This window comes from Podospora anserina, chromosome 2, assembly GCF_000226545.1.
Source record: "Podospora anserina S mat+ genomic DNA chromosome 2, supercontig 2".
Classification (NCBI taxonomy): Eukaryota; Fungi; Ascomycota; class Sordariomycetes; order Sordariales; family Podosporaceae; genus Podospora; species Podospora anserina.
This window is the reverse complement of record NW_001914858.1, coordinates 3,789,038-3,805,666: the sequence shown is the minus strand read 5'-3', so window position 1 is coordinate 3,805,666 and position 16,629 is coordinate 3,789,038. Positions and strand designations below refer to the sequence as shown.

Below are 16,629 nucleotides of genomic sequence, written 5' to 3'. Positions count from 1 at the left end.
TTAGTATGGCATCCTGTCATTAAAAGCAAGATCCCTCCCGTGGTCATCCCCATACATGTGCGGGTTTGGCGTAACAGGTCCGCTACTGGAAACGCTGCTCTCGTCGGTGTCGTACATGCCGTATCCGCTGTGTGGTCTTCGCCCGCCCGTGTTGACCATCAGGCTTGCCGGTCGGCTGCTCATGTTGTATGCCGCGGGGCTGCTGACGCCGTGGTACGGGAGGCCGTCGTGTCTTGGCTGGGGCATGCAGAGCTGGAGTTGCGGGAGACCAGTGTGGTGGAGATGCATCGGTGACTGATGGGGGTGGTGATGATGGGTCGAGTTCGTCGGGCTGACGGGTGTGCTGAGGTGGCCTTGGTGATGCTGGGGAACGACGACGGCAACATTCCGCCTTTTTCCTCGGCCCTTGATTCCCTTGTTGCTGTTCTTGTAGAGGTTGGATAGGTACTCGAACAGCTCCTTGTCCTCGTAGGAGGCGGTGCTCCAGTCGGTGATGGTAGCGAAACGGGTTGTTAGTCTTTTGATGGTGTCCTCGTGGAACTTGTTTTGGTGAGACTACAGAGCGTTAGCTTGTACGACCAGATCCTTGAGGTCGATGCAAGGAGCCTACCTTGAGATTTCCCCGAACAGAGAAGGCTTTGTTGCAGTTATCGAGCAGGCAGATGAAGGGCCTCGTCTTGTCGTGGCTCTTCATATGAGCCTGGAGGTTTCCGCGCTGGGGGAAGCGCTTATCACACAGAGTGCAAGAGAAAGGCTTCTCTCCCATGTGCCGGCGCCAGTGGGCCTTGAGGTTTCCTGGCTGAGTGAAGTCTTTGCCACACAGGGTGCATTGCTATTTACAAGTTAGAACGGCCATTCACACAACACAGGAAAACCAGACAGAACTTACATAAGGTGACTCTCCCGTATGGGCTCGCCGATGAGTGTCGAGGTGTGTTTTCTGGCTAAACATCTTGGAGCACCCAGCGATACCGCAGGCGTAACGCTTGAGTGGACCACCGCTCCCAGCAACGCTTCTTCTCGTTCGTGTGGACGCCTGGCTTTGCGAAGAGGATGGTAGCTATTCATCGCAGACAGGTTAGATTAGGACCATGCCTGACCAGCAATTACGGTCAACTTACCCCTCTGCCTTGAGCCTCTGTCCCTGAGGTTTCGGTCTTGCACTCAGCTGGCTTCTCGGCCTTGGCCTGGACCGCCTTCATCAGAGTATCCAATGGGGTATGGAACTCGTGGGGTTGCTGGCCAGCCACGGTCAAGTTCGCCTCGATCGTCTTGCAGGGCATCGTGACCTCGGCAGTGATGGAGAGTTGACGTTCGGCTTTGACTGATGGACTCTGGTTTTCCTGCACTGGTGAATGGCCGGCATGGGGCGTCACTGACCCTCGGGCAAGACCGGACTCGACTGGCATGACCCTCGTCTGCTGTTCCGGGTAAGTGTTGGCTCTGAAAGGTGAACCCAGGACTGGAGATGGTGTGTATGAGTGATATCCGCTGTAGGTGACGGGTGGTTGGTATTGAGGCGCTGGCACGCCGTTAGTGATGGGGGCGAGACTGAAGGGGGTGCTGCTAAAGTACTGGGAGGCCAAAGGGGGTCGTTGAGGGGGAGCGGCCGTTGCCTGACGAGACTCGTACGGCATCACGTTGTGCTCCATCATGGCGTAGTCTCCGCTTGTGGGATGATGCTGAGGCCACCGAGACCAGTTGGCAGGAGCCGGGAGGTGTTCCGAGAGAGCCATCTTTTGCCCAGTTGATATTATGATCTTTCTTCGTCCTTGGCGTTATGTGAACTGACTGTCAATGTGGTGCGAGATTTCCGTCAGCCGGAAATACAACGGTGGTGTATGAGCGAGAGTGTGTGTGGGAGGGATGATGGCTCTGCAAAGCAAATGTCCGCCGTGATGATTAATAAAGAAAGGACTCTTGTTGTCGTTGGGCACAAGGTCCGTTGACAAGCAAGTGATGATGAGTATACACAGATGGAGAGATAATATGTATGGATGTATGTATGTATGTCCAAGCAGACTGGATGATGATCGGGCGTGGGGAGAGGGGGGAGACATATATCAACACCAGGACCCAAGGAGGAGGAGAGTAAGTAGCTGGGGTACGATCTGACTGAGCCAATCGACTGGGCTGCCATGGCCGTTCGGAGATCTTGTTCAAATAGAGGCTTGTACCATGCTCAATAAACGATACTGCACTTGGCAGGCTGGGTGGGTGTTTGGGCACGGGGCAGCTCCGCAGCAATAAAGAAAAAAAAGAAGAAAAAGGTACAAGGCCAAAAGTACCTCCTCCCACCCCCCCCCCCCAAGAAACAGACCATCCCTCGACCCCCACCACACGAACCTGAGGTGGATCGTGATCCAGATGAAGCATGGATACATGGGGAGAGAACCAGCCGGGGGATTTCGTTACCGAGGATTGGGGAGTTCTTTGGAACAGGGGACAAGGGGGGGGGAGTGGATGTCTCCTTGGGGTTGATAGCTGGGCGCAAGGCGACCTCCTTGCTCGCCCGCCTTCGTTCCCACCACACCCATCATCCAAGTGGCAGAATGTGGAGACGACAAGACCGATGAGACATGAAAGACGGCCAGACACCAGCAGAAGAGTCCAGCGTCTGGCTCAAGTCAGTAAGTCCGGAACACAGGCTGCTGAGCCCGGCTGCACTCTAGATGCAATGTGAGCCATCCTTCCACTGTGACCATCACCGGCCAACAACTCGTGCAGCAGGTACCGCAGGTTTTGGCGTCTTTGGTTATGTGCTGACCGCAGCGGGACGGCAGTTGTAGGAGGGGGATGAGAGGGGAATGAGAGTGATGCCCGCTATGGAGTCCAGCCTCGTATAAGAAAAGTATGGAATCCACCGCGCCTGATGAGGCGGCGGGCGGAAAGGCGGAAGGGACGGACGGGGCGGCTTCAACAGTAGGCCGGCGAGCGGATGAGGCATTGTCTTCGTCTGCCGTGCTCTCCATCGTCATTAGCGAGAGAGGCTCCGGGAGAGATGACGACTCGTTCGTTGCTCAATGATGCACATCTCGTGGACCAAGTGGTTTGAGTAAGTCCCTTTCTTTTTCGGATCTTCGCGGTACCCCGCGGGCGGGTTAAAGGTCTGACATGGAGGAGGTGATGGGCTTGGGCGTCCCGAGACAGCGCGTCATTGTCTCCGTGTCTTCTTCCCTTTCAAGAAGAAGTGAGGTTGATTTCGCAACTCTTTTTTTTGATGGGGCCGACGGCGAGGTGTGGCAGCTGGCGATGCACACGAACAAGGGTCTCTAGTGGATGCACTATACTGCTCGTGGTATAGCCAAGGACCCAGAGAATGGAGCACTGCATGCAGCACCCACCACTCCCAAGAACCGGGAGTGAGGCATCAAGCCCGGATGCTTGGCATGTCACGGTGCAATTATCTTAGCCCAGCTCTTAACATTTCATCAAGCTCAGCGCGGCAATTCCCAACATCAACCCCCACCTGTCCACTGTCCGCTGTCAGTGTTCCCAGAACATCACCAAGTCTCGGGGCGGGACGGCACTCACAGGTCTTGTCCCAGGTCTTGTCCCACCCTTCAATTACCGCATATTCCCGGGGGCGATGTTTTCTTTTCAAAACACATCTGGTGATGATAGGTAGTGTACAGGTAGCTCGGCAGTCGCGTTTCCAATACCACGGTTGGGGTGGGTGTGTGCACTTGTGGCGCCAGTTGGACATCTGCGGCGTCGGGTCTCTTGAATTCCAGGGACCAGCTCAGCTTTCCGCCTCGCGTTAGTGTTGGAGAGGCAATTACAGTGGGTGGACTAACAGCAGAGCGCACACCAGCTAAGCTCAGGGCAGCTGGGACCGTGCGCACAGCTCGGGACGACCTCAGCTGGTGTCAACCGCTATTTTTCGCCTCCACTTTTGTGCAAAGTTTCAAGGTTTCAATACAGGACCGAAATAGCTCAGCATAATGCCCTCATCAGTTCAAAACGTCATGCGATTTCAGGGCGGCCCGTTTCTCGCCTGGCGGCCGATCATCTTCTTCTTGCCAACGTTCCATCGTTTCTTTCCCCGCCTTCACACCTGGGGCTTACCTGGGGCTTACCGTCAGTGCCCATCTTACCGTTCTTTTATTGTGGGTGAGACCGAGACATCGCCATTAACCGCCAGCAACCGAACTGACAAGCAAATGGAATCTGGATCCTCAGACTCGAAAGCAGGTCAAGGTCCGGTCCGGATTCTGTCACAAAACCCATTCGCAAATATCACCCACTTCGTCTGAGATGCAAGATGTCAGGTCTTGTCCGTGAGAATCGACTGAAAGTTCCCAATGCAAGGGGTAACGAGGGCGAGGCAAGGACAAGCCGCAGAGCACCTCGATGCCGTCCCGTGACTGGCCCAGCATGTCTCCAACCAGACGATGCTTGGCCTCCACTCTCCAGCCCGGAACGTCATCCGGGGCCATCAACACCGTGCGCCGACTGTATGTAACAACAGACAGCCGGATCCGTTTTGTCGAAAATTGCTGCCCGTCGCCTGACAACCTGCTGCTTCATCCACCACGACTGGTCGCCGGCCTCTGGAGACTGCAAGCGGTTCCGCGGTCCAGGTCCAGCAAAGGCGCATCCCGCTAAAACAGTGCGCTAACACGCAAACTAGACGCCCCGGATGCCAATCCGCCTCCACAAGTCTTTGCTCGGGATGCGACCCGTCATTTTCTATACTAGAGGCGCAAGAGGGCACCCGGTGCGGAGTGATGTGGGATGTGCGTCACAGGAACCTGCAGCAGCAGCCGGGCCAGATTCAGCAGGTGCCTCTCGCATCTTGATCAGCCTCTGGCGAATGCATCTCTCCTCGACCACTGCGAGCAATCCCTCGCCATCACCATTTGTCGACACTACACAGCACCAGAGACCCCACGAGCTGTTACACGTCGAGCACGTGTGCCTGTATGGAGAGCCATGGCAGGCACAATGACACGCACGCAGGGAATCCCGGATGAGTTGATATGTCTACACTAGCGCCGCCCCAGATGCCAATCCTGTCTCCGCAGACATGGTCGTTTCAGCCAAATGACCCGTTGATTCGGTTCACGAGTGGATTTGCCAGGGCTTCCGGTACGCTTAACACTTCCCCGGAGGCACTAGTCAGGGCCAAGGACCTGGTAAGCGAAGGGGGGGGGGAGCAAGATGCGCGAGTGCCTTTTGAAATTCGAGTCCAGTGGGATAAAGGAGATTGTTGATCGGTCTGAGCCGAGTGTGGGCTTTTCTTGAAATCGCTGACTTCATAGCTGCTGTTTCCAAGTTGCCAACACTCGAGACGCGGGCAGAATGACTGAGCCTGGAAATATGAGGAAAGTCGGTCCATCGCGATGGTGTGTGTGATTACACCCATAGTTGAATCCTACCTCTCGACTACTATTGCCTTTGGCTGAAAAGACGGATACTGTGCACACCATCTGCTCTCCACATCACGAACAGTCGGATGTCTGGTTCAGGGCTAGCCTGTATATCCAATCCTTGCAGGGGCTGATTCCAGCGTTGTGGTTTGCGGGACGTCCCTACGTGGGTGCACCCTCACCATCCCCCCTCATTTTTAAATTCGCCAGGACCTCAATGCACGCCGCGAAGCACACTTTTAGGATCTTGCCATGCCGGCTTTGTCTGCTGTACAGTAGTGCGGAGAATCGCGGAGGTGTGCGGTCCTTGATATAGGGATCGAGATGTCGTCCGTACCGTATCTCAAACGCACGAGTTCAAACGATGTCACCCACTAATCAAACCTATCAAGTTTCTACCTTCACCACGGCCAGAGACTGGTAGATACTGTTTGTTGGTCTGCGAGATGGGAACAGGTGAGGCTGACCAGCCACCAAAGAACCTCATCACCACTCTAGTCACGGGACCGACGCCTCCCAACATCGTCTTCACCACACCATGCCGCTTCGAATACCGACCCAAAGAGGATGACCTTTTCAAACACCGAACTGTCAGCAGCACGACAAACCCACGTGTTGGCATGCTGCCCCAACGTTGGCCAGGACATAAAACAGCTCACTCCCCTCGCAAGCAATGCTTGAAATGCGTGGTCACTGCAATTTTGGGCCCCCATACGACCTTGGGCATCATCAGACGCGGAAATAAAACTTGAAAAATGATAGTGGGGTCGACAGCCAACCTGATACGTATCGCCAGACCCAGGAAAAGGGATGAGGGGCAGAGATACCTCCCAGATTGCTCGTCATCGACCTTTTACTGATGACTAACAGCTGCAGCGTGGGGGTTGCAACCTCTTTCTGTTCTGGGAACCGTTCACAAGAGCATTACACGACACCCGATGAACAGTGAAGACAGTGAGGTGGTGTAGCACACAGTGTATACCCGCTGCGTCTTCGCCGCGCCGAGATGGTATTCCAATCGGGAGGTCGCCGAGACAGCCATCTCTTGTCCCGAGTCCGAAGCCATACGAAAACATTTCGCCCGAGTGCTGGCCCAAACGTACACCGGCTCGGGAGAAAAAACCAGTAAATAGGCGCCCGCTCCGTGCTATTGACCTGCGAAGCAGTTACAATGTCCGACATGAACGCTGAGGGGTCTACTAGAGGGGACCTGGAGGACGCCGTCTATCAAGGTGCTTTCACACTACCAGTGGCGCCAAAGTTGACCATGAAATGGCGTCTGTCAAGCTTCGCAAGCAATTGCTTCAGTTCCCCCCTCTTGTCTGGGATCCCCTCGCCTGGTGAAGCTGAGGCAGTCCCGACAGCACGTTCCAGTCTCCGTGCTCCCGCGCTGCCATTGGCCGGGTAGAGATATCGGTTACATCCGCTAGCTGTAAATGGCCCTTCCACTCAAGAGGGGACCTGGCCCTTCCCCCGTACCCGTCTCCGCGGGTCAGAAACGCCACACAGTGCTTGATTTCGAGATGCCCCCGTTGCGGGAGCTACACCACTCATCACAAGACGCGTCGGCAGGCAACGTCACAAGCAGGATCTCACTGCCTCTCAGATCTCGTCGCCAACGGCTGATGGCTGCGTCCAGTCGAGATGGCTGTCATCGAGCGCCCCTGATTTGCAGGTCGGCACCAAAAGATCACGGTGGGAAACGAAAGGAGCAAAAAGATGCGAGTATCAGGACGAGATATCAGATATCAATTTTGACAGATACATGCCAGTGTGTCTCCCGTGCTCTTGGGAGCAACTGCGCAGCGCTGATTTGGCGAGCAAAGAGATGCCCAGACGACACCCCTGAGCTCACGCCTTGCCATTTTCTGTTGCGGTTGCATACCAGGCCTTGCTAGCTAGGCCCAAACATCAAAGCCTTTTTCTCTTTGATCAGAGAGAAAAAAAATCTTGACTGTCAGATTAGGCTCAAGTGCCAGGCACGGGAACGACAACAAGAGGCAGATCTTTTGTTGCAATCGCACAGATGCATACGATCATACATACAGGACGGCGGCAAACCTCGACGCAGTCACCTCTCTCGATAGGTCCATCCAGTATGAGCGGTCAGTCACGAGGGCAAACACCAGGACTCCCTCAATACAAGAACCCCCCAAGTACGTTATGCATGGCTTCCATTTCTTGCGCAGCCAGGATTGGGTCGAATGTTCTCTTTTACCCCCAAACCTGCTCCTTTGGTGGGGGGCGGGGCATGTATGTGCAGCAACACAAGATGGGGATGCCCATCAAGGTGCGGCTGGCCCCTGAGCGCCTAGCGCGGATTGCGTCTTTTCGTCTCTTTTTTCCCTTTTTATGATGTCGAACCAGTCTGGGCGAGATAGAGAACCCCCGTTTCGATACAACGGCACCGACATGACGTTCCGGTATCGTAGGTGGCAGTCACAAGAGGCCATCTGCACCAGCCCAGGAGACGCAGCGAGACGACGATGTCGGAACGAATTCCTATGCTCGCACGGCCGTCTCGGGAATCTGAAAGCCCATCTCACATACCGCAAGCCAAGATCGAAAATACGCGGGCCTTTAGGAGCCCCGAGCACCTCGGAACCGTACCTGGCATTGTTACTGGACATGGCCACATCATATTGGGCCACTTACAACGACGAATTCCTAGTCCTCAATCATCACCCATCATTATTATCACGTCAACGATGTGGGAACCGCCAGTTAAATAAGGAGAGAGAGACAGGCGCCACCCACACACGACAGCTGAGACACGGGAAACACAACGCCAACCAGGTCCCAAAACATCAACATCTCGACCCGCCCACCAGAAGCTATACCGAAGGGGCACCTTGATAAAAAGCGGTGTCGCGGCGGCATTGACAAGTAAAACGAGCAGCACCACAGCACGCACAATCTAGTCGTGCCCCGGCTCGCTGCTACCCAAGTGTTTCGTCCTGAGATCCAGCACATCAACTGGCTGCGGACGTTCGGTACCTGCATGCAAGGCGTAGAGGTACCTACCACAGGCAGGAGGAGCCCTGGCATCACGGAGAGAGCACGTTCTCGCTGCGTCGTGTCACGACTCCCGACAGGCCCAATTCGTTGGGGAAGGAAAGCAGGAGCAGACAACAAAAAATTATTATTTTTTTGCCTCCCACATCTGGAAATACCCAGGTCCCCGAGCGCCGAGCAACGCATCAATTATTACTCGAATGATGGCACACACATACCTACATACGCCCACACACCATCCGCCAAATACTACACGAGGTTTTCCCAACCGCGCGGGAGCCGCTAGATACGATCCACGGGGAATTTCTGTCATGGTGACAGCAGCATCTCGTCCAATCGATGTTCTCAATGTAGAGGGCCTTCTCACCAGGTCCGCCGCCTCGGCCCCGATCTATCTATCCGCAGAGGGTCCTTTCATCTTTGATCCCTGATTCGACTCTGGATTGGTTGAGAGGGTTCTCTTATTGTTTTCCCGCCATCAGCAAAAGCCGGGCTGGCTGGCCACCGACCGGACCGGCCGGCCATAGCTTGGAGGAGATCGCTTCGAAACATTATTCATCAAGCAGAGGAGGAACAGAGATCGTCCCGTAATCTGTCTTGGAGTATTCTCAGCTTCCCAGCCTAACGACGATGAAGGATGATTGCCAAGATGCTTGGATATGCCCGTTGAGATGTCAAGAAATCCAGAACCCTTTTCAGCGCGACAAGCTAAGCAGAAACGTGCTTTGGTGATCGCCACGGTGGGGGGTTAAGAGAGAAGGAGGGGGCGGGGCCGTATTCAGAACCGTCAAGAGACTTCGGTTGACTTCTCTGTTTTGCTTCTTTTTCTTTCCTTGGGCTGGTTTCTGAGATCTGTTTCGCAATGGCTTCAGCCCCTGAACCGCCGACGTTGGACGACGTTGACGTCTTTGCTCTACCCCGGAACCTTGAACTGTTGTTTACTTTTTTGTCCTTTTTTAGCCTCTTATTTCACCAAAAGCGGATCTTTCCAAGCTGTCCGTGCTTGAGACATCTCCGGAAAGGCTGAAGGGTTCTCCGAGGGATCTGTACACACACACGGCGATTGAGGGAGGGGGGGGGGGGGTTGATCTCCCTTCCCCCAATGTCTTGTTTCGCCTCCTCATTTCTTTCTTCTTCTCTTTTCTTACGCTACTTGATGTCTTGGCCTATCGAACCCGAATAGCGGCCCCAGTTTTTGTGGTTTCTTTTCAACTGCTCGAGTTTTAGCCCTTTGCTTTTCTTCCGGCTTCTGTTTTGAATCAAACAAAGAGAAGGGTCTTGTTGAACGCGCTGTGCCGACAACCGGTCGCCGCTACGACTGATAGTGGTCTAGCTTGCGAAGTCCGGTTGTTCGAGTCTCTCTACTAGTGTCGAGTAGCTTTTTGATATCAAAGTATTAAGCTCGGTCTGTCACTGGATGGAGTGGAGTAATTTCTCCGGATGATCGACGGAGCTACGGCGCCGGGGAAGGGCTTCCCGGGTGTCAGTTTGGGTCTTGGCTTTTTATCTCAACTTTCCCACCCTCCACACAATCACCGACATCTTTGAAGCTAGCAAAAGATCGAATTCGCGATGGGATCCAAAAACAGCAACGGATAGGACTTTGCTTCTTTGATGTTGTTTGTTGCCGACACCCCTCCCCCTTCCCTTCCGGGGTTTAGCTGATGCACATGATGCAAGATTGTTGTAGTGCTAACCTATCCCAATCAACGGTGAAAATGATCGTCGATCTTCCAAAACGGCGCCGTCGATGTGTTCGAACATGGTCTAAAGCCGTAAGATTTTATAGACTCTCACCGTAGCTAGTGTCGGCGTGGCAGTCGTGGCAAACTCCTTTTTGTTGTTGATTAGGGATCGTGGTGTTGTCTCGTCTCGTGAATGTAAGGGATGAGGCTCTATTCTTGTCTGTATGCATCACGTAGGGTCAACGACCACCACCACCACCACACAGACAATACCTAACCTGACAGCTGTTACGAAGCTACCGGATGGACTGCCGAGGCGAGAGTCGCTGTCTTGAAAGTTTCAGCTCTCTAGTCTACAATAGCCTCAGCTGCTTTGGTGCTGTCTCTAGTTGTCGGCAGAGATGTCCGTGAATCTTTCTATGTATGGAGCTCCGGCAGGCAGAGAGGGTGGGGAAGAAAAGGCTGTTGAGACATACGTACACACACACACACATACACACGCACCATACAAATGCAGATAGAAAGGGGCAAGGCTTGTTGAAAGTTCCTACATATGCTTGTTGCGTACTGTACCTACTACCTATGGCAAGTGACTAATAAGCTAGGTATCGGAGATAGAATTTTGTGGTTGTTCACAGAAAGCGGTGTGAACAAACTCACATACCTACTACCTACCTATCCCCTTGGGTATGCAGTAGGAAGGCCAGTTCTCGAGGCCCAAAGGCTGCTTCACACTCACACCGTTCTCTTTTTGTCCAGAGTAAAAGTTTGGAACTAGATACGGAGGGGCACTAACTGCACTAAACTTACAGCCCTCATAATTAACCCTTGACTACCAATTTAGGACTGCTCTCCGCAAAAAAAGAAAGAAAAAAAAAGAAAAAAATAAGGAAGCTATTCAGATCTTCACCCGGCACGCCTGGACTTCCATTGGACCCTGATCTACACGCACTTGCCCCATAAGTCAAACGACGATCTGATTCACGCTAGGCGGGCTAGCTAAAGGGATCTTGTTCTGAAGAAAGAGAGGGTCTCGATCCTTTTGTTTTCATTTGTGCTTGGCCTCGTGGAGTTTGGTCTGTGGCATGCCTGTCTGTGCCTAGGTAGCAATTAGCTCTAAAGTGAACCCCCGGCTAGCAAAATCTAGGCACGAGAGCAAAGGCCGTCCAGAGGCTGTTACGAGGTCATACAAATCTTAGACCCTTCCTTAGCAGTGCTCAGCTAGTTTTTTTATTAATATTTTTTGACGACGGCGAGAACGGTCTAGCGTTTTTCTCTCCAGGTCGATAGAGGGGAGACTAGGCAAGTCGATCTACAGGTCTTTAGCTGGGGTAGGGTGTTAGGTAAATTGTTCCCAGCTAGCCATCTAGGGTGGTTGGCTCGTGTTACTAGGTACGTACGTAATAAAAGTGTGGTGGGTAATTTATCCTGAGCTTTTGGAATGAGGATGAAAAACGAACATTTGCGGCGAGGTCGGACTTGTTTGCTGAAAGGGGAAGTTTGGGTGGAAGGTTCGAATTTTCTTCTGTGGAGGTAGGTGGATTGGGGGTGGGTGATGTGATGATTAACATGAAACTTTCTTTCAGCTGGAATGGAAGGCTTCGCGGGCTTCTAAATGTTACGTGATGACGGGAGGAATGAGGGTCGGCGGATGTTGGGTGGGCGGGTGGCGAGGGTGGTATTGTTGATGGGTTGGGAAAGGGGGGAGGCGAAAAGGGGCGGCCGCCGGGGGGAAGGGAAGGGAAGTGGTTTGTTTTTGTTTACTTTGGTGCCGAGGGAGAAAGAGACTTAGTCAGGGGCGGGAGGGGATATGGTGATGGTGGCGAAGGTGAGGTGTTGTTTTTGAGGGTTTGGAGGTATAGTGTTGTTGGGTCTGGTGTTGCTTTGGATACCTTAGGTATCCTATGGTGGCTGGTACATGTCAGGTGCCGGCCACATGTGAGGCGCCAGCAGAACTGTGAGAAAAGTGATGATATTGTTCAGCACTACGAAAATCAGCTCCGGAGAGCAAAAACCTATCCCTATCAACAAACCTGACCTGTGGGCCACAGGGCAGAAGCCCTAGGAGCAACCTGACTGAAATCCACCGGGAGCAACACCTCCCACACCACAGGATTGAATTACGACGGGCATAGAGACGAAAAGATTCGGTTCCAATGTCGAGTGCGCTGATATCCATCATATGTCACCGCTGCTCTTCTGGTGTGAATGATGGGCACATGTATCAACAAATTGCCAGAGTCTCTACCAAGACTAAAACAGAAAGCAAAAGATCTACCCACGTGTGGTTGTCCACAGATTCCTATCAGGTGTTGTTGGTGTTAATGACAACTTCCTCGAACTAACATGAGGCAAGAGACACAGAGCTTCTATCTCAAGGTTCCAACTTCATGGATTGACGCCAGATGATCTAGAAAGTGGTGAGTCAGAATGGCACCTGCTAGATCGTACTGGATCCTGCTTCCGCAGTGTGACTGGTTAGTATGTATCTTTCTGCCCCTGTTTGACAATGATTTTGCAGTTATAGGAATCAATGAAGTCAATGAGGAAGTGAGATATTAGAGAAGGCGATAAGTATATGCCTGTGTTCCCGTCGACAGTGGAAGATTGGCATCTCTCTGGGCTAAAGTCTCTCTAATATTTGTACACAGAACACTCCTAGCATTAGGAGGAGGCATGGTACAGGTGTAAGAGTCACCCTCACACCAAACGAGGGTGTTCGTTTCCGAATAGCTACATGTGATAACTACTGTATAGGCAAGTCACATGTACAAGATGGCACTTCGTAGGTCAGACAAGAGCTGTTAAGACACAGCTCCTCATGTCTTATCGAAGACACAGGGTTTTGCGTAAGTAGCCCGCCAACATTACAAGTTGATTCTCTGTCAGGTTGATGTGAAGGCTGAGACAGAGCCACACACTAGTCCTCGCTGTAGGATTCCTGTCAAGTCCTCATAACCTTACTTGAAAAACTTGTAAGTCTGAAGGAGGCACTTAGCAACATATTTCGTGCTCTACACCAGCGAATCATACTCCGATAACGGTTCTCTTCCTGGAGTAAAATACTCAACTGCACAGACCAGAATGCCACAGCACCTCTTCTCAAACCCATCACCAAGTAAACACACCACCGCTCACATTTCAACCATTTCTCATTCCTATCATACCATAACCCCCCCCAAAAAAATTTAAACACCCCCCTTTAAAAACTATTGCTGCCACATATACTCACTCAACCCCAACAACCTCTCCCCCAACTGCCTCTTCGCCTGCGCCGCCACCCCCCTCTCCCGATCAGCCAGCTGCTCACTATAGCACAGCTCCAGCAGCGCCTTCAGCTCATCATAGCTAGGGGCGGGGCCCCTTCGGCCCCCCGTACCACAAAAAACCCCCCCCCCTGTATTTGCTCAGCATCCTTTTTCGTCCGCTCAACTTTCTCATCAAGCCCCTTCTCAAACAACTCAAAATACCCCATCTCCCTCCCCAATTCCAAACCTTCCAAAATTTTCTTCAGGTTCTGCTGCAACACCCTCACGTTCAGTTTCATCCTCCCGCAGCCGTTGAGGTTCATCGGGTGGGACACCACGGGCGCGATCTTGATGAGATAGGCGTTTATCAACAGACCCAGTCCACGGCGGATGAAGAGGACTTCTCGTTCGCGGAGATACCGGGTGGTGGTTTCATCGTAGGCGACCATCTCCGCGTTGAGGGACAAGATTTCTTGGTCGGGTTCCGTGACGATTTGGTCGAGGGTGTAGGGTGCTGTGATGGTAGGGGAAAGGGCGAGGGAGAGGGAGTGGACGATCCGACAGCGGACCTCCATGTGAAGGGTGCGGAGGGCTATGGAGGCGAGTTCCTCGTAGGAAGTTAGGATGCTGTCGAAGGATCTAGATCAAAATGTTAGTATACTGAGCCAAACAAAGAGGAGGGACGAAGAGGAGGGACAAAAAACATACTGCACCGTCTCCTGCGTCATAGGCAGGTACACCGGCCCCTCCTCCGCCGTGGCCTTATTAGGGTCATTCAGCAACGTCCACCTCTTCTTCTCCGGCTTCGGCAGCGTCGCCGCCGACGGCTTGGTCGACGTGTCGTTCTCGTTCTTCGTGATGTGCCGCAGGCCCATAACCTTAACCGTGAGCCACTTCATGCTCGTGTACAGCAGGCACAGCGACGAGATCGTATCCCTGTCCTGGATGATATCGCTTGCCTCCAGCTTTTGTTCGTTCGCTTTAGCAATCAACAAGCCCGCTTCTTTTCGGAGAAGCTCCTCGAACTCTTCTGTTGCTCCCGACGTCTCTGCCTTCCAGAGGCTCATCACCGTGTCGTGGATCTCACTAGGTTCCAGTGCCATGACTGCCGAGGCACGGAGCTCTTCGGAAGTGGATGCTTCTTCTTGGGTTTTGGTGACGAGAGCTTTGTACCAGTTGAAGCAGCGGTCGTAGTATCTCAACATCTGAGTGATGATCAGTGAACTGAGAGCCTGATCATGTGGGATCGTCCCCAGCATGCGGCAGAAGGCTGTGATGACCGTAAAGAAGGCGGTTGTCCCTTTGAAAATAGGTCTCTTGGCGAGATGGGCCCATTCCGAGTCTTGCAAGAAAGCATCCGCCTCCCCAAAGACGGTATCACTGAGCTTGCCAAGAGTCTCATCAAGTTGAGGCTGGAATACGTTGACAAGGAAGTTGTCCAGAAAAGACGTCAACGTGCTCGTCGCCAGGTCAGATCCAGGGGGCACGATGCTTTTCAGACGCTGCAAGAAGACAAGCGTCGGTGGCAACAGTAGGCTCATGTTGAAGACACTCGGCTCAACAAGCGACTTGTATGTCCCACTGCTCTGCTCTCTGCCATACCCAGCCCCCAAGCTCTTCCTTGTCGCCGCAGCATCCGACCGTGGCACAACCAATGTGGACTTCTTGCTGTTTTTTCCAGAATTGGAAGTCAAACCAGGGACAGCATTCTGAATAATATTATCCAGTGCTTCATACTCGGCCGTCATCTCCGCCGACTTGGCGTCCGCTTCCGAGAACTTGAAGAGGTGTTCCCTGGCGTCCATATGGCCATTCAAACCACCGCCTGGTCTCGGTGACGAGCGGAACTGGTACACATCAGCGTCGGTAGTGACATAGTTGTGTAACAGCGAGCGGATTTCGTTCTGGTAGAGATTCCACAGTTCCTTGAAACTTCCCAGAAGAGCAATATTGTTGCCGGCTCCCTCACGTCGGATGAGGGACTTGATCGACTCGTGGAACACACGGTGGCCTTCGGCGATCGCCTCGAATTTGCCATAGAGAGTCCAGAGCAGGTCATAGATGACATCTGCCCTCATCTGGGTCTCCCGCTGGCCATATATATGTAACCCGTTAGAGCCGTTCGATCCACCACGTAATGAGCTAGGATGCTTCTGGTCGATATCGTTGATCGTCTCGTTGACAACAGCAAAGAGCTCAACAGGCAGTCGTTGCTTCAGCATATCGACGGCAGTTTCTAACCTGCCCAATCTGTTCAAAGATTCAACCAAGAGCGTAATATAGTAGAAAGTATCGGCCTCGGGATTCTTTTGGGGATCCTCAGTCACAGACCGGTCCCAATCGATGGACTCGAAAATGATATGAAATGGGGCAAGGTTGGAAGTATCCTGGAATGCCTCGTTCATAGCTCCATGGTGTTTGGTGAGATTCTGCCACCGCTCCTGGCAGTAGGGGGATTTCAAGTAGAGATGTTCGTGCAGTTCCTCGACCAAGATTTCCATCAGTGCCGTCTCCTGGTTGGCAAGATAGCTGCGCAAGTCACTCAGCGCCCCAATCCCGTCCAATTCTGGTTTCGTTAGTTTGCGCAACGCATTTTGCAACACTTCGACGGCCGTGAGGAAGCGCTTCTCGGATATTCTGGCTTCCAACTGATCCGGCACCGTCCGCAAATCATCTAGCTCGTTTAATGTCTGTAGCACATCGTCATACATGCGAGATGTCGCGTGTAGCTTTTTCAGTTCCGGGTCTGTCGCACATAGAGCCGTTTTTGATGTGGCTAGAGACTCCTTCAAGGAGCGCACCTTTTTCTGCGAGGCCTGGATGCTGCCCTGAATCTTGTGGAAGGTTCCGATGGAGCTGTTGAAGCCCTGGTGGTACTCGTGGACAATCTTCTTGAGCGAGTCTTGCAGATACTGGTGCGTTTGGCGAAAATTGCGATATTCGTGGGCGCGGCCGACCGAGCTGGTGTCGAGCAGCTGTAGCGCCACTGTACGGGGATGCAGTCGTTCTCCAGCATGGCTGGCCATTCCTGCTTGATCAGCTCGAGCACCCTCCCCATCTCGCGCTCGGCGTTGGTCTCTGGGGCGGATCGCTGCATGGCGCGTTCGTTACGCTGGGCAGATCGTGGTGGTGGCCCATTGCGGAGTGAGGGCGGAGGTGGTTGTACGGGAGCGAGACTGGACCGAGTCTGAATTTGAGTTTAGAGCTGCGCTTTGGTTCACCGCCTGACGTGGTGGTGGCGGCGCGAACCGGTCGCTGCCATATCCCTCCCCGTATGGTCGTACTCTTCGTCCTGGCGACTGACATTGC

The 16,629-nt window shown here is 53.1% G+C and overlaps 2 protein-coding genes across 2 annotated transcripts; both read right to left on the bottom strand.

Moving 5' to 3' along the window:
- PODANS_2_10960 (uncharacterized protein) lies at nucleotides 1-1,736 on the bottom strand (the record flags this gene model as incomplete). The annotated part of the gene is made up of 4 exons (XM_001911873.1): nucleotides 1-555; nucleotides 611-832; nucleotides 890-1,060; nucleotides 1,122-1,736. The coding sequence occupies 4 exons, from the start codon at nucleotides 1,734-1,736 to the stop codon at nucleotides 1-3; spliced, it is 1,563 nt and encodes a 520-aa protein (XP_001911908.1).
- Nucleotides 1,737-13,281: 11,545 nt separating this feature from the next.
- PODANS_2_10950 (uncharacterized protein) lies at nucleotides 13,282-16,417 on the bottom strand (the record flags this gene model as incomplete). The annotated part of the gene is made up of 4 exons (XM_001911872.1): nucleotides 13,282-13,420; nucleotides 13,462-13,947; nucleotides 14,029-16,232; nucleotides 16,313-16,417. 4 exons carry the CDS (start codon nucleotides 16,415-16,417, stop codon nucleotides 13,282-13,284), a joined length of 2,934 nt encoding a protein of 977 aa, XP_001911907.1.
- Nucleotides 16,418-16,629: the final 212 nt, after the last annotated feature.